This window comes from Ranitomeya imitator, chromosome 3 (assembly GCF_032444005.1).
Source record: "Ranitomeya imitator isolate aRanImi1 chromosome 3, aRanImi1.pri, whole genome shotgun sequence".
Classification (NCBI taxonomy): domain Eukaryota; kingdom Metazoa; phylum Chordata; class Amphibia; order Anura; family Dendrobatidae; genus Ranitomeya; species Ranitomeya imitator.
Genome location: NC_091284.1, coordinates 1160154 through 1187797, shown reverse-complemented (window position 1 = coordinate 1187797; position 27644 = coordinate 1160154). Strand labels below are relative to the sequence as shown.

At 52.7% G+C, this 27644-nt stretch overlaps 1 protein-coding gene across 2 annotated transcripts in view; it reads right to left on the bottom strand.

The window, feature by feature from the left end:
• Positions 1-27644, bottom strand: part of VPS28 (VPS28 subunit of ESCRT-I) — a 156953-nt gene that overhangs the window by 98002 nt on the left and 31307 nt on the right. Inside the window, exon 3 of one of the 2 annotated variants that reach the window (XM_069760353.1) lies at positions 11956-11984. The exons of the other annotated variant lie outside the window; for it this stretch is intronic. Within the exon in view, the coding sequence (XP_069616454.1) occupies positions 11956-11984 (29 nt within the window). The remainder of the gene's footprint in view (positions 1-11955; positions 11985-27644) is intronic. 2 annotated transcript variants of the gene reach the window in all.

Below are 27644 nucleotides of genomic sequence, written 5' to 3'. Positions count from 1 at the left end.
CGAGACACAGAACCCCACACAACACACGCAGGGTATAAGGGCCGAGACACAGAACCCCCACAACACACGCAGGGTATAAGGGCCGAGACACAGAACCTCCACAACACACGCAGGGTATAAGGGCCGAGACACAGAACCCCCACAACACACGCAGGGTATAAGGGCCGAGACACAGAACCCCCACAACACACGCAGGGTATAAGGGCCGAGACACAGAACCCCCACAACACACGCAGGGTATAAGGGCCGAGACACAGAACCCCCACAACACACGCAGGGTATAAGGGCCGAGACACAGAACCCCCACAACACACGCAGGGTATAAGGGCCGAGACACAGAACCTCCACAACACACGCAGGGTATAAGGGCCGAGACACAGAACCCCCACAACACACACAGGGTATAAGGGCCGAGACACAGAACCCCCACAACACACACAGGGTATAAGGGCCGAGACACAGAACCTCCACAACACACGCAGGGTATAAGGGCCGAGACACAGAACCCCCACAACACACGCAGGGTATAAGGGCCGAGACACAGAACCCCCACAACACACACAGGGTATAAGGGCCGAGACACAGAACCCCCACAACACACACAGGGTATAAGGGCCGAGACACAGAACCCCCACAACACACGCAGGGTATAAGGGCCGAGACACAGAACCCCCACAACACACGCAGGGTATAAGGGCCGAGACACAGAACCCCCACAACACACGCAGGGTATAAGGGCCGAGACACAGAACCCCCACAACACACACAGGGTATAAGGGCCGAGACAGAACCCCCACAACACACGCAGAGTATAAGGGCCGAGACACAGAACCCCCACAACACACACAGGGTATAAGGGCCGAGACAGAACCCCCACAACACACGCAGGGTATAAGGGCCGAGACACAGAACCCCCACAACACACGCAGGGTATAAGGGCCGAGACACAGAACCCCCACAACACACGCAGGGTATAAGGGCCGAGACACAGAACCCCCACAACACACGCAGGGTATAAGGGCCGAGATACAGAACCCCCACAACACACACAGGGTATAAGGGCCGAGATACAGAACCCCCACAACACACGCAGGGTATAAGGGCCGAGATACAGAACCCCCACAACACACGCAGGGTATAAGGGCCGAGACACAGAACCCCCACAACACACGCAGGGTATAAGGGCCGAGACACAGAACCCCCACAACACACGCAGGGTATAAGGGCCGAGACACAGAACCCCCACACCTCACAGGGGGACGGAGGCAGAGACACAGCAGGGGCCACAACACACGCAGGGTATAAGGGCCGAGACACAGAACCCCCACAACACACGCAGGGTATATGGGCCGAGACACAGAACCCCCACAACACACACAGGGTATAAGGGCCGAGACACAGAACCCCCACAACACACGCAGGGTATAAGGGCCGAGATACAGAACCCCCACAACACACGCAGGGTATAAGGGCCGAGATACAGAACCCCCACAACACACGCAGGGTATAAGGGCCGAGACACAGAACCCCCACAACACACGCAGGGTATAAGGGCGGAGACACAGAACCCCCACAACACACACAAGGTATAAGGGCCGAGACACAGAACCCCCACAACACACACAGGGTATAAGGGCCGAGATACAGAACCCCCACAACACACGCAGGGTATAAGGGCCGAGATACAGAACCCCCACAACACACACAGGGTATAAGGGCCGAGACACAGAACCCCCACAACACACGCAGGGTATAAGGGCCGAGACACAGAACCCCCACAACACACGCAGGGTATAAGGGCCGAGACACAGAACCCCACACAACACACACAGGGTATAAGGGCCGAGATACAGAACCCCCACAACACACGCAGGGTATAAGGGCCGAGATACAGAACCCCCACAACACACGCAGGGTATAAGGGCCGAGACACAGAACCCCCACAACACACGCAGGGTATAAGGGCCGAGACACAGAACCCCCACAACACACGCAGGGTATAAGGGCCGAGACACAGAACCTCCACAACACACGCAGGGTATAAGGGCCGAGACACAGAACCCCCACAACACACACAGGGTATAAGGGCCGAGACACAGAACCCCCACAACACACGCAGGGTATAAGGGCCGAGACACAGAACCCCCACAACACACGCAGGGTATAAGTGGCCGAGACACAGAACCCACACAACACACGCAGGGTATAAGGGCCGAGACACAGAACCCCCACAACACACGCAGGGTATAAGGGCCGAGACACAGAACCTCCACAACACACGCAGGGTATAAGGGCCGAGACACAGAACCCCCACAACACACACAGGGTATAAGGGCCGAGACACAGAACCCCACACAACACACACAGGGTATAAGGGCCGAGACACAGAACCCCCACAACACACACAGGGTATAAGGGCCGAGACACAGAACCCCCACAACACACACAGGGTATAAGGGCCGAGACACAGAACCCCCACAACACACACAGGGTATAAGGGCCGAGACACAGAACCCCCACAACACACGCAGGGTATAAGGGCCGAGACACAGAACCCCACACAACACACACAGGGTATAAGGGCCGAGACACAGAACCCCCACAACACACACAGGGTATAAGGGCCGAGACACAGAACCCCACACAACACACACAGGGTATAAGGGCCGAGACACAGAACCCCCACAACACACACAGGGTATAAGGGCCGAGACACAGAACCCCCACAACACACACAGGGTATAAGGGCCGAGACACAGAACCCCCACAACACACGCAGGGTATAAGGGCCGAGACACAGAACCCCACACAACACACACAGGGTATAAGGGCCGAGATACAGAACCCCCACAACACACGCAGGGTATAAGGGCCGAGATACAGAACCCCCACAACACACGCAGGGTATAAGGGCCGAGACAGAACCCTCACAACACACGCAGGGTATAAGGGCCGAGACACAGAACCCCCACAACACACGCAGGGTATAAGGGCCGAGACACAGAACCCCCACAACACACACAGGGTATAAGGGCCGAGAAACAGAACCCCCACAACACACGCAGGGTATAAGGGCCGAGACACAGAACCCCCACAACACACACAGGGTATAAGGGCCGAGACACAGAACCCCCACAACACACGCAGGGTATAAGGGCCGAGACACAGAACCCCCACAACACACGCAGGGTATAAGGGCCGAGACACAGAACCCCCACAACACACGCAGGGTATAAGGGGCCGAGACACAGAACCCCCACAACACACGCAGGGTATAAGGGCCGACCCAGAACCTCCACAACACACGCAGGATATAAGGGGCAAGTCTCTGAACCCCCACAACACACGCAGGGTATAAGGGCCGAGACACAGAACCCCCACAACACACGCAGGGTATAAGGGCCGAGACACAGAACCCCCACAACACACGCAGGGTATAAGGGCCGAGACACAGAACCCCCACAACACACGCAGGGTATAAGGGCCGAGACACAGAACCCCCACAACACACGCAGGGTATAAGGGCCGAGACACAGAACCCCCACAACACACACAGGGTATAAGGGCCGAGACAGAACCCCCACAACACACGCAGAGTATAAGGGCCGAGACACAGAACCCCCACAACACACACAGGGTATAAGGGCCGAGACAGAACCCCCACAACACACGCAGGGTATAAGGGCCGAGACACAGAACCCCCACAACACACGCAGGGTATAAGGGCCGAGACACAGAACCCCCACAACACACGCAGGGTATAAGGGCCGAGACACAGAACCCCCACAACACACGCAGGGTATAAGGGCCGAGATACAGAACCCCCACAACACACACAGGGTATAAGGGCCGAGATACAGAACCCCCACAACACACGCAGGGTATAAGGGCCGAGATACAGAACCCCCACAACACACGCAGGGTATAAGGGCCGAGACACAGAACCCCCACAACACACGCAGGGTATAAGGGCCGAGACACAGAACCCCCACAACACACGCAGGGTATAAGGGCCGAGACACAGAACCCCCACACCTCACAGGGGGACGGAGGCAGAGACACAGCAGGGGCCACAACACACGCAGGGTATAAGGGCCGAGACACAGAACCCCCACAACACACGCAGGGTATATGGGCCGAGACACAGAACCCCCACAACACACACAGGGTATAAGGGCCGAGACACAGAACCCCCACAACACACACAGGGTATAAGGGCCGAGACACAGAACCCCCACAACACACGCAGGGTATAAGGGCCGAGACACAGAACCCCACACAACACACACAGGGTATAAGGGCCGAGACACAGAACCCCCACAACACACACAGGGTATAAGGGCCGAGACACAGAACCCCACACAACACACACAGGGTATAAGGGCCGAGACACAGAACCCCCACAACACACACAGGGTATAAGGGCCGAGACACAGAACCCCCACAACACACACAGGGTATAAGGGCCGAGACACAGAACCCCCACAACACACGCAGGGTATAAGGGCCGAGACACAGAACCCCACACAACACACACAGGGTATAAGGGCCGAGATACAGAACCCCCACAACACACGCAGGGTATAAGGGCCGAGATACAGAACCCCCACAACACACGCAGGGTATAAGGGCCGAGACAGAACCCTCACAACACACGCAGGGTATAAGGGCCGAGACACAGAACCCCCACAACACACGCAGGGTATAAGGGCCGAGACACAGAACCCCCACAACACACACAGGGTATAAGGGCCGAGAAACAGAACCCCCACAACACACGCAGGGTATAAGGGCCGAGACACAGAACCCCCACAACACACACAGGGTATAAGGGCCGAGACACAGAACCCCCACAACACACGCAGGGTATAAGGGCCGAGACACAGAACCCCCACAACACACGCAGGGTATAAGGGCCGAGACACAGAACCCCCACAACACACGCAGGGTATAAGGGGCCGAGACACAGAACCCCCACAACACACGCAGGGTATAAGGGCCGACCCAGAACCTCCACAACACACGCAGGATATAAGGGGCAAGTCTCTGAACCCCCACAACACACGCAGGGTATAAGGGCCGAGACACAGAACCCCCACAACACACGCAGGGTATAAGGGCCGAGACACAGAACCCCCACAACACACGCAGGGTATAAGGGCCGAGACACAGAACCCCCACAACACACGCAGGGTATAAGGGCCGAGACACAGAACCCCCACAACACACGCAGGGTATAAGGGCCGAGACACAGAACCCCCACAACACACACAGGGTATAAGGGCCGAGACAGAACCCCCACAACACACGCAGAGTATAAGGGCCGAGACACAGAACCCCCACAACACACACAGGGTATAAGGGCCGAGACAGAACCCCCACAACACACGCAGGGTATAAGGGCCGAGACACAGAACCCCCACAACACACGCAGGGTATAAGGGCCGAGACACAGAACCCCCACAACACACGCAGGGTATAAGGGCCGAGACACAGAACCCCCACAACACACGCAGGGTATAAGGGCCGAGATACAGAACCCCCACAACACACACAGGGTATAAGGGCCGAGATACAGAACCCCCACAACACACGCAGGGTATAAGGGCCGAGATACAGAACCCCCACAACACACGCAGGGTATAAGGGCCGAGACACAGAACCCCCACAACACACGCAGGGTATAAGGGCCGAGACACAGAACCCCCACAACACACGCAGGGTATAAGGGCCGAGACACAGAACCCCCACACCTCACAGGGGGACGGAGGCAGAGACACAGCAGGGGCCACAACACACGCAGGGTATAAGGGCCGAGACACAGAACCCCCACAACACACGCAGGGTATATGGGCCGAGACACAGAACCCCCACAACACACACAGGGTATAAGGGCCGAGACACAGAACCCCCACAACACACGCAGGGTATAAGGGCCGAGATACAGAACCCCCACAACACACGCAGGGTATAAGGGCCGAGATACAGAACCCCCACAACACACGCAGGGTATAAGGGCCGAGACACAGAACCCCCACAACACACGCAGGGTATAAGGGCGGAGACACAGAACCCCCACAACACACACAAGGTATAAGGGCCGAGACACAGAACCCCCACAACACACACAGGGTATAAGGGCCGAGATACAGAACCCCCACAACACACGCAGGGTATAAGGGCCGAGATACAGAACCCCCACAACACACACAGGGTATAAGGGCCGAGACACAGAACCCCCACAACACACGCAGGGTATAAGGGCCGAGACACAGAACCCCCACAACACACGCAGGGTATAAGGGCCGAGACACAGAACCCCACACAACACACACAGGGTATAAGGGCCGAGATACAGAACCCCCACAACACACGCAGGGTATAAGGGCCGAGATACAGAACCCCCACAACACACGCAGGGTATAAGGGCCGAGACACAGAACCCCCACAACACACGCAGGGTATAAGGGCCGAGACACAGAACCCCCACAACACACGCAGGGTATAAGGGCCGAGACACAGAACCTCCACAACACACGCAGGGTATAAGGGCCGAGACACAGAACCCCCACAACACACACAGGGTATAAGGGCCGAGACACAGAACCCCCACAACACACGCAGGGTATAAGGGCCGAGACACAGAACCCCCACAACACACGCAGGGTATAAGTGGCCGAGACACAGAACCCACACAACACACGCAGGGTATAAGGGCCGAGACACAGAACCCCCACAACACACGCAGGGTATAAGGGCCGAGACACAGAACCTCCACAACACACGCAGGGTATAAGGGCCGAGACACAGAACCCCCACAACACACACAGGGTATAAGGGCCGAGACACAGAACCCCCACAACACACGCAGGGTATAAGGGCCGAGACACAGAACCCCACACAACACACACAGGGTATAAGGGCCGAGACACAGAACCCCCACAACACACACAGGGTATAAGGGCCGAGACACAGAACCCCCACAACACACACAGGGTATAAGGGCCGAGACACAGAACCCCCACAACACACACAGGGTATAAGGGCCGAGACACAGAACCCCCACAACACACGCAGGGTATAAGGGCCGAGACACAGAACCCCACACAACACACACAGGGTATAAGGGCCGAGACACAGAACCCCCACAACACACACAGGGTATAAGGGCCGAGACACAGAACCCCACACAACACACACAGGGTATAAGGGCCGAGACACAGAACCCCCACAACACACACAGGGTATAAGGGCCGAGACACAGAACCCCCACAACACACACAGGGTATAAGGGCCGAGACACAGAACCCCCACAACACACGCAGGGTATAAGGGCCGAGACACAGAACCCCACACAACACACACAGGGTATAAGGGCCGAGATACAGAACCCCCACAACACACGCAGGGTATAAGGGCCGAGATACAGAACCCCCACAACACACGCAGGGTATAAGGGCCGAGACAGAACCCTCACAACACACGCAGGGTATAAGGGCCGAGACACAGAACCCCCACAACACACGCAGGGTATAAGGGCCGAGACACAGAACCCCCACAACACACACAGGGTATAAGGGCCGAGAAACAGAACCCCCACAACACACGCAGGGTATAAGGGCCGAGACACAGAACCCCCACAACACACACAGGGTATAAGGGCCGAGACACAGAACCCCCACAACACACGCAGGGTATAAGGGCCGAGACACAGAACCCCCACAACACACGCAGGGTATAAGGGCCGAGACACAGAACCCCCACAACACACGCAGGGTATAAGGGGCCGAGACACAGAACCCCCACAACACACGCAGGGTATAAGGGCCGACCCAGAACCTCCACAACACACGCAGGATATAAGGGGCAAGTCTCTGAACCCCCACAACACACGCAGGGTATAAGGGCCGAGACACAGAACCCCCACAACACACGCAGGGTATAAGGGCCGAGACACAGAACCCCCACAACACACGCAGGGTATAAGGGCCGAGACACAAAACCCCCACAACACACGCAGGGTATAAGGGCCGAGACACAGAACCCCCACAACACACGCAGGGTATAAGGGCCGAGACACAGAACCCCACACAACACACACAGGGTATAAGGGCCGAGATACAGAACCCCCACAACACACGCAGGGTATAAGGGCCGAGATACAGAACCCCCACAACACACGCAGGGTATAAGGGCCGAGACAGAACCCTCACAACACACGCAGGGTATAAGGGCCGAGACACAGAACCCCCACAACACACGCAGGGTATAAGGGCCGAGACACAGAACCCCCACAACACACACAGGGTATAAGGGCCGAGAAACAGAACCCCCACAACACACGCAGGGTATAAGGGCCGAGACACAGAACCCCCACAACACACACAGGGTATAAGGGCCGAGACACAGAACCCCCACAACACACGCAGGGTATAAGGGCCGAGACACAGAACCCCCACAACACACGCAGGGTATAAGGGCCGAGACACAGAACCCCCACAACACACGCAGGGTATAAGGGGCCGAGACACAGAACCCCCACAACACACGCAGGGTATAAGGGCCGACCCAGAACCTCCACAACACACGCAGGATATAAGGGGCAAGTCTCTGAACCCCCACAACACACGCAGGGTATAAGGGCCGAGACACAGAACCCCCACAACACACGCAGGGTATAAGGGCCGAGACACAGAACCCCCACAACACACGCAGGGTATAAGGGCCGAGACACAGAACCCCCACAACACACGCAGGGTATAAGGGCCGAGACACAGAACCCCCACAACACACGCAGGGTATAAGGGCCGAGACACAGAACCCCCACAACACACACAGGGTATAAGGGCCGAGACAGAACCCCCACAACACACGCAGAGTATAAGGGCCGAGACACAGAACCCCCACAACACACACAGGGTATAAGGGCCGAGACAGAACCCCCACAACACACGCAGGGTATAAGGGCCGAGACACAGAACCCCCACAACACACGCAGGGTATAAGGGCCGAGACACAGAACCCCCACAACACACGCAGGGTATAAGGGCCGAGACACAGAACCCCCACAACACACGCAGGGTATAAGGGCCGAGATACAGAACCCCCACAACACACACAGGGTATAAGGGCCGAGATACAGAACCCCCACAACACACGCAGGGTATAAGGGCCGAGATACAGAACCCCCACAACACACGCAGGGTATAAGGGCCGAGACACAGAACCCCCACAACACACGCAGGGTATAAGGGCCGAGACACAGAACCCCCACAACACACGCAGGGTATAAGGGCCGAGACACAGAACCCCCACACCTCACAGGGGGACGGAGGCAGAGACACAGCAGGGGCCACAACACACGCAGGGTATAAGGGCCGAGACACAGAACCCCCACAACACACGCAGGGTATATGGGCCGAGACACAGAACCCCCACAACACACACAGGGTATAAGGGCCGAGACACAGAACCCCCACAACACACGCAGGGTATAAGGGCCGAGATACAGAACCCCCACAACACACGCAGGGTATAAGGGCCGAGATACAGAACCCCCACAACACACGCAGGGTATAAGGGCCGAGACACAGAACCCCCACAACACACGCAGGGTATAAGGGCGGAGACACAGAACCCCCACAACACACACAAGGTATAAGGGCCGAGACACAGAACCCCCACAACACACACAGGGTATAAGGGCCGAGATACAGAACCCCCACAACACACGCAGGGTATAAGGGCCGAGATACAGAACCCCCACAACACACACAGGGTATAAGGGCCGAGACACAGAACCCCCACAACACACGCAGGGTATAAGGGCCGAGACACAGAACCCCCACAACACACGCAGGGTATAAGGGCCGAGACACAGAACCCCACACAACACACACAGGGTATAAGGGCCGAGATACAGAACCCCCACAACACACGCAGGGTATAAGGGCCGAGATACAGAACCCCCACAACACACGCAGGGTATAAGGGCCGAGACACAGAACCCCCACAACACACGCAGGGTATAAGGGCCGAGACACAGAACCCCCACAACACACGCAGGGTATAAGGGCCGAGACACAGAACCTCCACAACACACGCAGGGTATAAGGGCCGAGACACAGAACCCCCACAACACACACAGGGTATAAGGGCCGAGACACAGAACCCCCACAACACACGCAGGGTATAAGGGCCGAGACACAGAACCCCCACAACACACGCAGGGTATAAGTGGCCGAGACACAGAACCCACACAACACACGCAGGGTATAAGGGCCGAGACACAGAACCCCCACAACACACGCAGGGTATAAGGGCCGAGACACAGAACCTCCACAACACACGCAGGGTATAAGGGCCGAGACACAGAACCCCCACAACACACACAGGGTATAAGGGCCGAGACACAGAACCCCACACAACACACACAGGGTATAAGGGCCGAGACACAGAACCCCCACAACACACACAGGGTATAAGGGCCGAGACACAGAACCCCCACAACACACACAGGGTATAAGGGCCGAGACACAGAACCCCCACAACACACACAGGGTATAAGGGCCGAGACACAGAACCCCCACAACACACGCAGGGTATAAGGGCCGAGACACAGAACCCCACACAACACACACAGGGTATAAGGGCCGAGACACAGAACCCCCACAACACACACAGGGTATAAGGGCCGAGACACAGAACCCCACACAACACACACAGGGTATAAGGGCCGAGACACAGAACCCCCACAACACACACAGGGTATAAGGGCCGAGACACAGAACCCCCACAACACACACAGGGTATAAGGGCCGAGACACAGAACCCCCACAACACACGCAGGGTATAAGGGCCGAGACACAGAACCCCACACAACACACACAGGGTATAAGGGCCGAGATACAGAACCCCCACAACACACGCAGGGTATAAGGGCCGAGATACAGAACCCCCACAACACACGCAGGGTATAAGGGCCGAGACAGAACCCTCACAACACACGCAGGGTATAAGGGCCGAGACACAGAACCCCCACAACACACGCAGGGTATAAGGGCCGAGACACAGAACCCCCACAACACACACAGGGTATAAGGGCCGAGAAACAGAACCCCCACAACACACGCAGGGTATAAGGGCCGAGACACAGAACCCCCACAACACACACAGGGTATAAGGGCCGAGACACAGAACCCCCACAACACACGCAGGGTATAAGGGCCGAGACACAGAACCCCCACAACACACGCAGGGTATAAGGGCCGAGACACAGAACCCCCACAACACACGCAGGGTATAAGGGGCCGAGACACAGAACCCCCACAACACACGCAGGGTATAAGGGCCGACCCAGAACCTCCACAACACACGCAGGATATAAGGGGCAAGTCTCTGAACCCCCACAACACACGCAGGGTATAAGGGCCGAGACACAGAACCCCCACAACACACGCAGGGTATAAGGGCCGAGACACAGAACCCCCACAACACACGCAGGGTATAAGGGCCGAGACACAGAACCCCCACAACACACGCAGGGTATAAGGGCCGAGACACAAAACCCCCACAACACACGCAGGGTATAAGGGCCGAGACACAGAACCCACACAACACACGCAGGGTATAAGGGCCGAGACACAGAACCCCCACACCTCACAGGGGGACGGAGGCAGAGACACAGCAGGGGCCACAACACATCACAGGGTGAAGGGCAGAGACTGAGAGCCACTGAAGCAATGAGTAATGGTGGCAGAGATCCGCAGAATACAGGGGCCTAGAGCAGCTGGCGGCAGTCTTCAGCAGGGATATACTCATTATTCTCTCTCCACGACTCCCTGCCCTCAGTAGTTCTGCACATTACAGATAATAGGCCGCCACTACGAGTATTCATGCAATTACTAACAAGGCGCCAAGTGCAGGACAGGGGCCCGGTATAAGCAGCAGACTTACCTCATACAATTCAGGTTTATTTCCAGGTGCTGAAAGGAGAGAAACACATCATTATTAACCCTTCATCACTCAGAATCATCCCACCCAGGAGGGGACGGGGGTGGGGGAGGGTTGAGGTCACAAGTTAAACCTTGCAACAAGTACAAAAGAGCCTCTCCGCAGTGATGAGGAGCATGTTATGTGTGAAGTAATGTAAATCACAAAGGTATCTGGTGACCGCCCGTCACCTCCATCATCAGTATCTGGTGACCGCCCGTCACCTCCATCATCAGTATCTGGTGACCTCCCGTCTCCTCCATCATCAGTATCTGGTGACCGCCCGTCACCTCCATCATCCGTATCTGGTGACCGCCCGTCACCTCCATCATCAGTATCTGGTGACCGCCCGTCACCTCCATCATCAGTATCTGGTGACCGCCCGTCACCTCCATCATCAGTATCTGGTGACCGCCCGTCTCCTCCATCATCAGTATCTGGTGATCGCCCGTCACCTCCATCATCCGTATCTGGTGACCGCCCGTCACCTCCATCATCAGTATCTGGTGACCGCCCGTCACCTCCATCATCAGTATCTGGTGACCGCCCGTCACCTCCATCATCAGTATCTGGTGACCGCCCGTCTCCTCCATCATCAGTATCTGGTGACCGCCCGTCACCTCCATCATCAGTATCTGGTGACCGCCCGTCCCCTCCATCATCAGTATCTGGTGACCGCCCGTCTCCTCCATCATCAGTATCTGGTGACCGCCCGTCTCCTCCATCATCAGTATCTGGTGACCGCCCGTCCCCTCCATCATCAGTATCTGGTGACCGCCCGTCTCCTCCATCATCAGTATCTGGTGACCGCCCGTCACCTCCATCATCAGTATCTGGTGACCGCCCGTCACCTCCATCATCAGTATCTGGTGACCGCCCGTCACCTCCATCATCAGTATCTGGTGACCGCCCGTCCCCTCCATCATCAGTATCTGGTGACCGCCCGTCCCCTCCATCATCAGTATCTGGTGACCGCCCGTCTCCTCCATCATCAGTATCTGGTGACCGCCCGTCTCCTCCATCATCAGTATCTGGTGACCGCCCTTCCCCTCCATCATCAGTATCTGGTGACCGTCCGTCACCTCCATCATCAGTATCTGGTGACCGCCCGTCACCTCCATCATCCGTATCTGGTGACCGCCCGTCACCTCCATCATCAGTATCTGGTGACCGCCCGTCACCTCCATCATCAGTATCTGGTGACCGCCCGTCACCTCCATCATCAGTATCTGGTGACCGCCCGTCCCCTCCATCATCAGTATCTGGTGAGCGCTCGTCTCCTCCATCATCAGTATCTGGTGACTGCCCGTCTCCTCCATCATCAGTATCTGGTGACCGCCCGTCACCTCCATCATCAGTATCTGGTGAGCGCTCGTCACCTCCATCATCAGTATCTGGTGACTGCCCGTCTCCTCCATCATCAGTATCTGGTGACCGCCCGTCTCCTCCATCATCAGTATCTGGTGACCGCTCGTCTCCTCCTTCATCAGTATCTGGTGACCGCTCGTCGCCTCCCTCATCAGTATCTGGTGACCGCTCATCGCCTCCATCATCAGTATCTGGTGACCGCTCGTCGCCTCCTTCATCAGTATCTGGAGACCGCTCGTCACCTCCATCATCAGTATTTGGTGACCGCTCGTCTCCTCCTTCATCAGTATCTGGTGACCGCTCGTCGCCTCCCTCATCAGTATCTGGTGACCGGCCCGTCACCTCCATCATCAGTATCTGGTGACCGCTCGTCTCCTCCATCATCAGTATCTGGTGACCGCTCGTCGCCTCCTTCATCAGTATCTGGTGACCGCCCGTCTCCTCCATCATCAGTATCTGGTGACCACTCGTCACCTCCATCATCAGTATCTGGTGACCGCTCATCGCCTCCATCATCAGTATCTGGTGATCGCCCGTCTCCTCCATCATCAGTATCTGGTGACCGCTCGTCTCCTCCCTCATCAGTATCTGGAGACCGCTCGTCGCCTCCTTCATCAGTATCTGGAGACCGCTCGTCGCCTCCCTCATCAGTATCTGGTGACCGCTCGTCGCCTCCCTCATCAGTATCTGGTGACCGCCCGTCTCCTCCATCATCAGTATCTGGTGACCGCTCGTCGCCTCCCTCATCAGTATCTGGTGACCGCTCGTCGCCTCCCTCATCAGTATCTGGTGACCTCCCGTCTCCTCCATCATCAGTATCTGGTGACCGCTCATCGCCTCCATCATCAGTATCTGGTGATCGCCCGTCTCCTCCATCATCAGTATCTGGTGACCGCCCGTCTCCTCCATCATCAGTATCTGGTGACCGCCCGTCTCCTCCATCATCAGTATCTGGTGACCGCCCGTCCCCTCCATCATCAGTATCTGGTGATCGCCCGTCTCCTCCATCATCAGTATCTGGTGATCGCCCGTCTCCTCCATCATCAGTATCTGGTGACCGCTCGTCGCCTCCATCATCAGTATCTGGTGACCGCCCGTCTCCTCCATCATCAGTATCTGGTGACCGCTCGTCGCCTCCTTCATCAGTATCTGGTGACCGCTCGTCGCCTCCCTCATCAGTATCTGGTGACCGCTCGTCGCCTCCCTCATCAGTATCTGGTGACCTCCCGTCTCCTCCATCATCAGTATCTGGTGACCGCTCATCGCCTCCATCATCAGTATCTGGTGATCGCCCGTCTCCTCCATCATCAGTATCTGGTGACCGCTCGTCGCCTCCATCATCAGTATCTGGTGACCGCCCGTCTCCTCCATCATCAGTATCTGGTGACCGCTCGTCGCCTCCTTCATCAGTATCTGGTGACCGCTCGTCGCCTCCCTCATCAGTATCTGGTGACCGCTCGTCGCCTCCCTCATCAGTATCTGGTGACCTCCCGTCTCCTCCATCATCAGTATCTGGTGACCGCTCATCGCCTCCATCATCAGTATCTGGTGATCGCCCGTCTCCTCCATCATCAGTATCTGGTGACCGCTCGTCTCCTCCATCATCAGTATCTGGTGACCGCTCATCGCCTCCATCATCAGTATCTGGTGATCGCCCGTCTCCTCCATCATCAGTATCTGGAGATCGCTCGTCGCCTCCATCATCAGTATCTGGTGACCGCCCGTCTCCTCCATCATCAGTATCTGGTGACCGCTCGTCGCCTCCTTCATCAGTATCTGGTGACCGCTCGTCGCCTCCCTCATCAGTATCTGGTGACCACTCGTCACCTCCATCATCAGTATCTGGTGACCGCCCGTCGCCTCCATCATCAGTATCTGGTGACCGCTCGTCGCCTCCTTCATCAGTATCTGGTGACCACTCGTCTCCTCCATCATCAGTATCTGGTGACCGCCCGTCGCCTCCATCATCAGTATCTGGTGACCGCTCGTCTCCTCCCTCATCAGTATCTGGTGACCGGCGGGGCCGGATCATCACCCCCAGGCTCCACCTTAATGACACTGGCTGGTTGTTGGGGGGTTGTTATCTGACTGCAGAGTAAGTCTGGAGCCGAGCAGACGCCTCCTGATGGGATTACATGATGGGTCAGGGTCTGCGGAGATTTCTCAGCACTGAGGACACCATTAATCCTGACCGATAGTCTCCATTTGCTGAAGTGCAGCCCTGAGCTTGTAGGACCCTCCACCACGTGTCACTGCTCCTGCAGACCCTCATTGTTCTGCTCCTGTTACAGCTGAATATTGCACATTTTCTCCTCAGTCCAGAGACCGCTGACCTTTACTGCCCCCAGTCTCCATGTAGACCAGAGCTGGGAAGTGTGGTCATGGGCCACATCTAGCTCTCTGGCTGGTCCAGTCTGGCCCACAGACCGATAGAGCCGGAGGGCTGAAAACAGTGGTCCACGGGCTGCACCGCGCCCTCTTCCCCATGTCCACATCCTCAGGATGCACACAGCAGTATAGGGGGTCACCAGCTCCTTCTTCCACCAATCTGCGGGAGACAGCAGACATGATGACGGGGTGAACGGGAACAAGGGGTTTCATATGTGAATTGGATGTTTGCATGTATATGGGAGGCCGTGTGGGGGCTCATGGATTATTAAAGGGAAGGTGCCATCAAAAAAATTTTTTTTTTCAGAAATTGTAAAAATGTAAAGAATTAATGATTACATTTTCTTAAAAAATATTATCATTTGTTTATAATTTAGTAAAATATGAAAAATAATTTGAAAAGTTTTGGAATTTCCACTTTTAAACACTAGGGGGAGCAGCTGCTGAAATTTCAGAAAAACCTAGCGTACAACTAGCTCACATTACTGCACTGCAGTAAATATGGGCGGAGTCTGCTGACCTGTGTCTCCTCCCCTTCTGGGTGTTTGCTAAGGGATTAGAGAGGATGATATTCAGGAACCCAGTGAGCAGCCATTTTGTTGGTGACTGCAGAGTATGGCTGCCGTCACACTATCAGTATTTGGTCAGTATTTTACCTCAGTATTTGTAGCCAAAACCAGGAGTGGAACAATTAGAGGAAAGTCTAATAGAACCATCTGCACCACTTCTGGATTTATCACCCACTCCTGGTTTTGGCTACAAATACTGAGGTAAAATACTGATAGTGGGCGGCAGCCTTCGGCTACTTTCACACTAGCGTTGTTGGCTGTACGTTGCAATGCGTCGTTCAGAAGAAAAAACGCATCCTGCAAAGTTGTCTGCCGGATGCGTTTTTCCCCATAGACTAACATTACCGACGTATTGCCACACGTCGCAACTAGCGTGTGACGGTTGCGTCATGTTTTGGTGGACCGCCGCCACGAAAAAAGTTACATGTAACGTTTGTGCGTCGAGTCCACCATTTTCGACCGCGCATGCACGGCAGAAACTCCGCCCCCTCCTCCCCAGACCTTACAATGGGGCAGCGGAAGCGTGGTAAGACTGCTGCCGCTGCCCACGTCGGGCATTTCTTTCACAGCATGCGTCGGTACATCGGCCCGACACTACGACGAGCTCGTACCGACGCTAGTGTGAAAGCAGCCTTATACTGACAAGTAGACGGTCACCGAGGATGGCAGGCAGCAAGGATTCTGGGAGATAGGTGGTGGAGGGAGCAGGGTGACAGCAGCACAGAGTATTTCAGGAGAGCAGTGTGCTGGTCTATGGGGGCCCCCTGTTCGGTGTGCGGAGCAGCCAGGGATTGTACATAGAGCGCTGTCTTTTATACTCATGGATGGACCGTCTGCTCCACAGAAATCCAGGAAACATTTCTGCGGATTGATGGCCTGGTCTGATCCAGACTTTGTATGCAGACCCCATTCCCCTCCTCAGATCCTGTCTTCCCCATCCTGTCCTGGCAATGTGTGAAAGCGAGGTGACAGGCGCAGTCCGGGGTGACGCTGGGAAGGAAATGTAGCCATATAGTAACGATAAAAATGACACCCCTCTCTTCAGCCGCCTCACCAGCCCTGACTGCACCTAACTGGAGGTCCTGCTGCCCCCTCTATTACCCCAGACCCGCGTGCAGGTGCTCAGCCAGAACCACCATAGAATGGGTCCGCTTTCTGAAGATAATACTGCCATAGTGTTCTCGCATAATACCGCCATATAGATCACACATAATACTGCCATAGTGTTCTCACATAATACCGCCATATAGATCACACATAATACTGCCATAGTGTTGTCACATAATACCGCCATATAGATCACACATAATACCGCCATATAGATCACACATAATACCACCATAGTGTTGTCACATAATACCGCCATATAGATCACACATAATACTGCCATAGTGTTCTCACATACCGCCATATAGATCACACATAATACCGCCATATAGATCACACATAATACCACCAGTGTTCTCACATACCACCATATAGATCACACATAATACTGCCATAGTGTTCTCACATAATACCGCCATATAGATCACACATAATACCGCCAATGTTCTCACATAATACCGCCATATAGATCACACATAATACTGCCAGTGTTCTCGCATAATACCGCCATATAGATCACACAATACCGCCAGTGTTCTCACATACCGCCATATAGATCATACATAATACTGCCATAGTGTTCTCACATAATACCGCCATATAGATCACACATAATACCGCCAATGTTCTCACATAATACCGCCATATAGATCACACATAATACTGCCATAGTGTTGTCACATAATACCGCCATATAGATCACACATAATACCGCCAATGTTCTCACATACCACCATATAGATCACACATAATACTGCCAGTGTTCTCACATAATACCACCATATAGATCACACATAATACCGCCAATGTTCTCACATACCACCATATAGATCACACATAATACTGCCATAGTGTTCTCACATAATACCGCCATATAGATCACACATAATACTGCCAGTGTTCTCACATACCACCATATAGATCACACATAATACCGCCAGTGTTCTCACATACCACCATATAGATCACACATAATACCGCCAGTGTTCTCACATACCACCATATAGATCACACATAATACTGCCAGTGTTCTCACATACCACCATATAGATCACACATAATACCGCCAGTGTTCTCACATACCACCATATAGATCACACATAATACCGCCAGTGTTCTCACATACCACCATATAGATCACACATAACACTGCCATAGTGTTCTCACATAATACCGCCATATAGATCACACATAATACCGCCAGTGTTCTCACATACCGCCATATAGATCACACATAATACCGCCAGTGTTCTCACATACCGCCATATAGATCACACATAATACCGCCAGTGTTCTCACATACCACCATATAGATCACACATAATACCTCCAGTGTTCTCACATACCACCATATAGATCACACATAATACCGCCAGTGTTCTCACATAATACCACCATATAGATCACACATAATACCGCCAGTGTTCTCACATAATACCACCATATAGATCACACATAATACCGCCAGTGTTCTCACATAATACCGCCATATAGATCACACACAATACCACCATATAATTCTCACAATACTGATCAAGCATAATACCACCATACAGATCACATAATACCGTCATATAGATCTCACGTAATGCTGCCAGCGTTCTCACATAATACCGCCATATAGATCACACATAATGCTGCCAGCGTTCTCACATAATACCGCCATACAGATCACACATAATACCGCCAGTGTTCTCACATAATACCGCCATATAGATCACACATAATACCGCCAGTGTTCTCACATAATACCACCATATAGATCACACATAATACCGCCAGTGTTCTCACATACCACCATATAGATCACACATAATACCGCCAGTGTTCTCACATAATACCACCATATAGATCACACATAATGCTGCCAGCGTTCTCACATAATACCGCCATATAGATCACACACAATACCACCATATAATTCTCACCATACAGATCACATAATACCGTCATATAGATCTCACGTAATGCCATAATACAGCATGACGCCCGCAGCTCCTGTTAACGCACGCATTGAGTTGTGTGTGCAATGGGGAAAGATATGCATGGGGGAGAGGAGTGCATAGGAGAGGATTAGATACACGGCTCAGCAGACAGTATCACACAGAAGATTAGATACACGGCTCAGCAGACAGTATCACACAGGAGAGGATTAGATACACAGCTCAGCAGACAGTATCACACAGGATAGGATTAGATACACGGCTCAGCAGTCAGTATCACACAGGAGAGGATTAGATACACGGCTCAGCAGTCAGTATCACACAGGGGAGGATTAGATACACGGCTCAGCATAGTATCACACAGGAGAGGATTAGATACACGGCTCAGCAGACAGTATCACACAGGAGAGGATTAGATACACGGCTCAGCAGACAGTATCACACAGGAGAGGATTAGATGCATGGCTCAGCAGACAGTATCACACAGGAGAGGATTAGATACACGGCTCAGCAGACAGTATCACACAGGAGAGGATTAGATACACGGCTCAGCAGTCAGTATCACACAGGATAGGATTAGATACACGGCTCAGCAGACAGTATCACACAGGAGAGGATTAGATACACGGCTCAGCAGACAGTATCACACAGGAGAGGATTAGATGCATGGCTCAGCAGACAGTATCACACAGAAGATTAGATACACGGCTCAGCAGACAGTATCACACAGGAGAGGATTAGATACACGGCTCAGCAGTCAGTATCACACAGGATAGGATTAGATACAGGGGCCAGCAGAGAGTATCACACAGGAGAGGATTAGATACACGGCCCAGCAGTCAGTATCACACAGAAGATTAGATACACGGCTCAGCAGACAGTATCACACAGGAGAGGATTAGATACATGGCTCAGCAGTCAGTATCACACAGGAGAGGATTAGATACACGGCTCAGCAGTCAGTATCACACAGGAGAGGATTAGATACACGGCTCAGCAGTCAGTATCACACAGGATAGGATTAGATACAGGGGCCAGCAGTCAGTATCACACAGGAGTGGATTAGATACACGGCTCAGCAGACAGTATCACACAGGAGAGGATTAGATACACGGCTCAGCAGTCAGTATCACACAGGAGAGGATTAGATACACGGCTCAGCAGTCAGTATCACACAGGAGAGGATTAGATACACGGCTCAGCAGACAGTATCACACAGGAGAGGATTAGATACACGGCTCAGCAGACAGTATCACACAGGAGAGGATTAGATACACGGCTCAGCAGTCAGTATCACACAGGAGAGGATTAGATACATGGCTCAGCAGACAGTATCACACAGGATAGGATTAGATACACGGCTCAGCAGACAGTATCACACAGGATAGGATTAGATACACGGCTCAGCAGACAGTATCACACAGGAGAGGATTAGATACACGGCTCAGCAGACAGTATCACACAGGAGAGGATTAGATACACGGCTCAGCAGTCAGTATCACACAGGAGAGGATTAGATACAGCTCAGCAGTCAGTATCACACAGGAGAGGATTAGATACACGGCTCAGCAGACAGTATCACACAGGATAGGATTAGATACACGGCTCAGCAGACAGTATCACACAGGAGAGGATTAGATACACGGCTCAGCAGACAGTATCACACAGGAGAGGATTAGATACACGGCTCAGCAGTCAGTATCACACAGGAGAGGATTAGATACAGCTCAGCAGACAGTATCACACAGGAGAGGATTAGATACACGGCTCAGCAGACAGTATCACACAGAAGATTAGATACACGGCTCAGCATAATATCACACAGGAGAGGATTAGATGCATGGCTCAGCAGACAGTATCACACAGGAGAGGATTAGATACACGGCTCAGCAGTCAGTATCACACAGGAGAGGATTAGATGCACGGCTCAGCAGTCAGTATCACACAGGATAGGATTAGATGCATGGCTCAGCAGTCAGTATCACACAGGAGAGGATTAGATGCACGGCTCAGCAGACAGTATCACACAGGAGAGGATTAGATGCACGGCTCAGCAGTCAGTATCACACAGGAGAGGATTAGATACACGGCTCAGCAGACAGTATCACACAGAAGATTAGATACACGGCTCAGCATAATATCACACAGTATAGGATTAGATGCATGGCTCAGCAGACAGTATCACACAGGAGAGGATTAGATACACGGCTCAGCAGTCAGTATCACACAGGAGAGGATTAGATGCACGGCTCAGCAGACAGTATCACACAGGAGAGGATTAGATACACGGCTCAGCAGACAGTATCACACAGGAGAGGATTAGATACACGGCTCAGCAGTCAGAATCACACAGGAGAGGATTAGATACACGGCTCAGCAGACAGTATCACACAGTATAGGATTAGATACACGGCTCAGCAGTCAGTATCACACAGGAGAGGATTAGATACACGGCTCAGCAGACAGTATCACACAGGACAGGATTAGATACACGGCTCAGCAGACAGTATCACACAGGATAGGATTAGATACACGGCTCAGCAGTCAGTATCACACAGGAGAGGATTAGATACACGGCTCAGCAGTCAGTATCACACAGGATAGGATTAGATACACGGCTCAGCAGTCAGTATCACACAGGAGAGGATTAGATACACGGCTCAGCAGTCAGTATCACACAGGAGAGGATTAGATACACGGCTCAGCAGACAGTATCACACAGGAGGGGATTAGATACACAGCTCTGCAGACAGTATCACAGGATAGGATTAGATACATGGCTCAGCAGTCAGTATCACACAGGAGAGGATTAGATACACGGCTCAGCAGTCAGTATCACACAGGAGAGGATTAGATACATGGCTCAGCAGTCAGCATCACACAGGAGTGGATTAGATACACGGCTCAGCAGTCAGTATCACACAGGAGGGGATTAGATACACGGCTCAGCAGTCAGTATCACACAGGAGAGGATTAGATACACGGTTCACCAGACAGTATCACACAGGAGTGGATTAGATACACGGCTCAGCAGTCAGTATCGCACAGGAGAGGATTAGATACACGGCTCAGCAGTCAGTATCACACAGGAGAGGATTAGATACACAGCTCAGCAGTCAGCATCACACAGGATAGGATTAGATACACAGCTCAGCAGTCAGTATCACACAGGAGTGGATTAGATACACGGCTCAGCAGTCAGTATCACACAGGAGGGGATTAGATACACAGCTCTGCAGACAGTATCACAGGATAGGATTAGATACATGGCTCAGCAGTCAGTATCACACAGGAGAGGATTAGATACACGGCTCAGCAGTCAGTATCACACAGGAGAGGATTAGATACACGGCTCAGCAGTCAGTATCACACAGGAGAGGATTAGATACACGGTTCACCAGACAGTATCACACAGGAGAGGATTAGATACACGGCTCAGCAGACAGTATCACAGGAGAGGATTAGATACAGGGGCCAGCAGAGAGTATCACACAGGAGAGGATTAGATACACGGCTCAGCAGTCAGTATCACACAGGATAGGATTAGATACACGGCTCAGCAGAGAGTATCACACAGGAGAGGATTAGATACACGGCTCAGCAGAGAGTATCACACAGGATAGGATTAGATACAGGGGCCAGCAGACAGTATCACACAGGAGAGGATTAGATACACGGCTCAGCAGAGAGTATCACACAGGAGAGGATTAGATACACGGCTCAGCAGTCAGTATCACACAGGATAGGATTAGATACACGGCTCAGCAGAGAGTATCACACAGGAGAGGATTAGATACACGGCTCAGCAGAGAGTATCACACAGGATAGGATTAGATACAGGGGCCAGCAGACAGTATCACACAGGATAGGATTAGATACACGGCTCAGCAGAGAGTATCACACAGGAGAGGATTAGATACATGGCTCAGCAGTCAGTATCACACAGGAGAGGATTAGATACACGGCTCAGCAGTCAGTATCACACAGGAGAGGATTAGATACACGGCTCAGCAGTCAGTATCACACAGGAGAGGATTAGATACACGGCTCAGCAGAGAGTATCACACAGGATAGGATTAGATACAGGGGCCAGCAGTCAGTATCACACAGGAGAGGATTAGATACACGGCTCAGCAGTCAGTATCACACAGGAGAGGATTAGATACATGGCTCAGCAGACAGTATCACACAGGATAGGATTAGATACACGGCTCAGCAGACAGTATCACACAGGAGAGGATTAGATACACTGCTCAGCAGACAGTATCACACAGGAGAGGATTAGATACATGGCTCAGCAGTCAGTATCACACAGGATAGGATTAGATACACGGCTCAGCAGACAGTATCACACAGGAGAGGATTAGATACACGGCTCAGCAGACAGTATCACACAGGAGAGGATTAGATACACGGCTCAGCAGTCAGTATCACACAGGATAGGATTAGATACACGGCTCAGCAGAGAGTATCACACAGGAGAGGATTAGATACACGGCTCAGCAGAGAGTATCACACAGGATAGGATTAGATACAGGGGCCAGCAGACAGTATCACACAGGATAGGATTAGATACACGGCTCAGCAGAGAGTATCACACAGGAGAGGATTAGATACATGGCTCAGCAGTCAGTATCACACAGGAGAGGATTAGATACACGGCTCAGCAGTCAGTATCACACAGGAGAGGATTAGATACACGGCTCAGCAGTCAGTATCACACAGGAGAGGATTAGATACACGGCTCAGCAGAGAGTATCACACAGGATAGGATTAGATACAGGGGCCAGCAGTCAGTATCACACAGGAGAGGATTAGATACACGGCTCAGCAGTCAGTATCACACAGGAGAGGATTAGATACATGGCTCAGCAGACAGTATCACACAGGATAGGATTAGATACACGGCTCAGCAGACAGTATCACACAGGAGAGGATTAGATACACTGCTCAGCAGACAGTATCACACAGGAGAGGATTAGATACATGGCTCAGCAGTCAGTATCACACAGGATAGGATTAGATACACGGCTCAGCAGACAGTATCACACAGGAGAGGATTAGATACACGGCTCAGCAGAGAGTATCACACAGGATAGGATTAGATACAGGGGCCAGCAGACAGTATCACACAGGAGAGGATTAGATACACGGCTCAGCAGTCAGTATCACACAGGAGAGGATTAGATACACGGCTCAGCAGTCAGTATCACACAGGAGAGGATTAGATACACGGCTCAGCAGTCAGTATCACACAGGAGAGGATTAGATACACGGCTCAGCAGTCAGTATCACACAGAAGAGGATTAGATACACGGCTCAGCAGTCAGTATCACACAGGAGAGGATTAGATACACGGCTCAGCAGAGAGTATCACACAGGATAGGATTAGATACAGGGGCCAGCAGTCAGTATCACACAGGAGAGGATTAGATACACGGCTCAGCAGTCAGTATCACACAGGAGATTAGATACATGGCTCAGCAGACAGTATCACACAGGATAGGATTAGATACACGGCTCAGCAGACAGTATCACACAGGATAGGATTAGATACACGGCTCAGCAGACAGTATCACACAGGAGAGGATTAGATACACTGCTCAGCAGTCAGTATCACACAGGAGAGGATTAGATACATGGCTCAGCAGTCATATCACACAGGATAGGATTAGATACACGGCTCAGCAGACAGTATCACACAGGAGAGGATTAGATACACGGCTCAGCAGACAGTATCACACAGGATAGGATTAGATACACGGCTCAGCAGACAGTATCACACAGGAGAGGATTAGATACACGGCTCAGCAGACAGTATCACACAGGAGAGGATTAGATACACGGCTCAGCAGTCATATCACACAGGATAGGATTAGATACACGGCTCAGCAGAGAGTATCACACAGGAGAGGATTAGATACACGGCTCAGCAGAGAGTATCACACAGGATAGGATTAGATACAGGGGCCAGCAGACAGTATCACACAGGAGAGGATTAGATACACGGCTCAGCAGTCAGTATCACACAGGATAGGATTAGATACACGGCTCAGCAGTCAGTATCACACAGGATAGGATTAGATACACGGCTCAGCAGTCAGTATCACACAGGATAGGATTAGATACACGGCTCAGCAGACAGTATCACACAGGAGAGGATTAGATACACGGCTCAGCAGACAGTATCACACAGGAGAGGATTAGATACACGGCTCAGCAGTCAGTATCACACAGGAGAGGATTAGATACACGGCTCAGCAGACAGTATCACACAGGAGAGGATTAGATACACGGCTCAGCAGACAGTATCACACAGGAGAGGATTAGATACACGGCTCAGCAGTCAGTATCACACAGGATAGGATTAGATACACGGCTCAGCAGTCAGTATCACACAGGATAGGATTAGATACACGGCTCAGCAGACAGTATCACACAGGAGAGGATTAGATACACGGCTCAGCAGTCAGTATCACACAGGATAGGATTAGATACACGGCTCAGCAGTCAGTATCACACAGGATAGGATTAGATACACGGCTCAGCAGACAGTATCACACAGGAGAGGATTAGATACACGTCTCAGCAGACAGTATCACACAGGAGAGGATTAGATACACGGCTCAGCAGTCAGTATCACACAGGAGAGGATTAGATACACGGCTCAGCAGACAGTATCACACAGGAGAGGATTAGATACACGGCTCAGCAGTCAGTATCACACAGGATAGGATTTACACTTCAGATTTATATTAAGGACCTATAACTTTGCCCTTCACCTCGCCAAACAGACCTACTTCACCACCCTGATCTCCTCACTATCCAACAACACCAAGAAACTCTTCGACACCATTCACTCCCTCCTCAGGCCAAAAGCACAAGCCCCTATCACAGATATTTGTGCTGATGACCTGGCCTCCCACTTTATAGAGAAAATAGACAATATCCGTCAGGAAATCCGCTCCCAACAACTAAGTTCAGTGACTCCCATCCCTCCCTGCATCTCCCCTGGCTCACTCTCCATATTCGATCCCATCACAGAAGAAGAAGTCTCCAATCTCCTCTTCTCGTCTGACTACATGCACCACCGACCCCATTCCCTCACATCTCCTCCAGTCTCTCTCTCCAGTTGTCACAAGTCACCTAACTACAATCTTTAATCTCTCCCTCTCCTCTGGCATTTTCCCCTCCTCCTTCAAACACTCTATCATTACTCCATTACTAAAGAAACCCACCCTCGACCCATTCTGCACAAACAACTACAGACCGGTCTCCAATCTCCTCTTCATCTCTAAACTCTTGGAGCGCCTGATATACTCCCGCCTTATCCGTTACCTCTCCACTCACTCCCTCCTAGACCCTTCACAGTCCGGTTTCCGCCCCCTACATTCGACAGAAACTGCACTCATCAAAGTGACCAATGACCTTCTGACAGCAAAACGTAATGGTGACCACTCTCTGCTCATTCTTCTCGACCTTTCTGCAGCTTTCGACACTGTTGACCACCCTCTCCTACTCTCTAGGCTCCAGTCACTTGGCATTAAGGACACTGCTCTCTCCTGGTTCTCCTCCTATCTTTCTGACCGCTCCTTCAGTGTTCTGTTCTCTGGCTCCACTTCATCTCCTCTTCCTCTCGCTGTCGGGGTACCTCAGGGCTCAGTCCTTGGCCCCCTTCTCTTCTCCCTCTACACGGCCCCAATTGGACAGACCATCAGCAGATTTGGCTTTCAGTACCATCTTTATGCCGATGACACACAACTATATACGTCATCCCCTGACCTTACCCGCTGTACTACAGAACGCCACTGACTGTCTGTCCGCAGTCTCTGACATCATGTCCGCTCTCTATCTGAAACTCAACCTCTCCAAAACTGAACTTCTTCTGCTCCCGCCATCTACTAACCTCCCTAAATCTGACATTTCCCTCTCCGTGGGTGGCACCATAATAACACCCCGGCAGCAGGCGCGGTGTCTGGGTATTATGTCTGACTCTGATCTCTCCTTCACCTCCCATATACAATCTCTTGCCCGCTCGTGCCGCTTACACCTAAAGAACATCTCTAGAATCCGCCCTTTTCTCACCATGGAGACAGCTAAAACCCTCACTGTCGCCCTGATCCACTCCCGCCTGGACTAGTGTAACGCTCTATTAATTGGCCTCCCCCTCACTCGACTTTCCCCTCTCCAGTCCATCCTTAATGCGGCAGCCAGGGTCGTCCATCTGGCTAATCGTTACTCGGACGCGTCCGCTCTTCACCAGTCGTTACACTGGCTG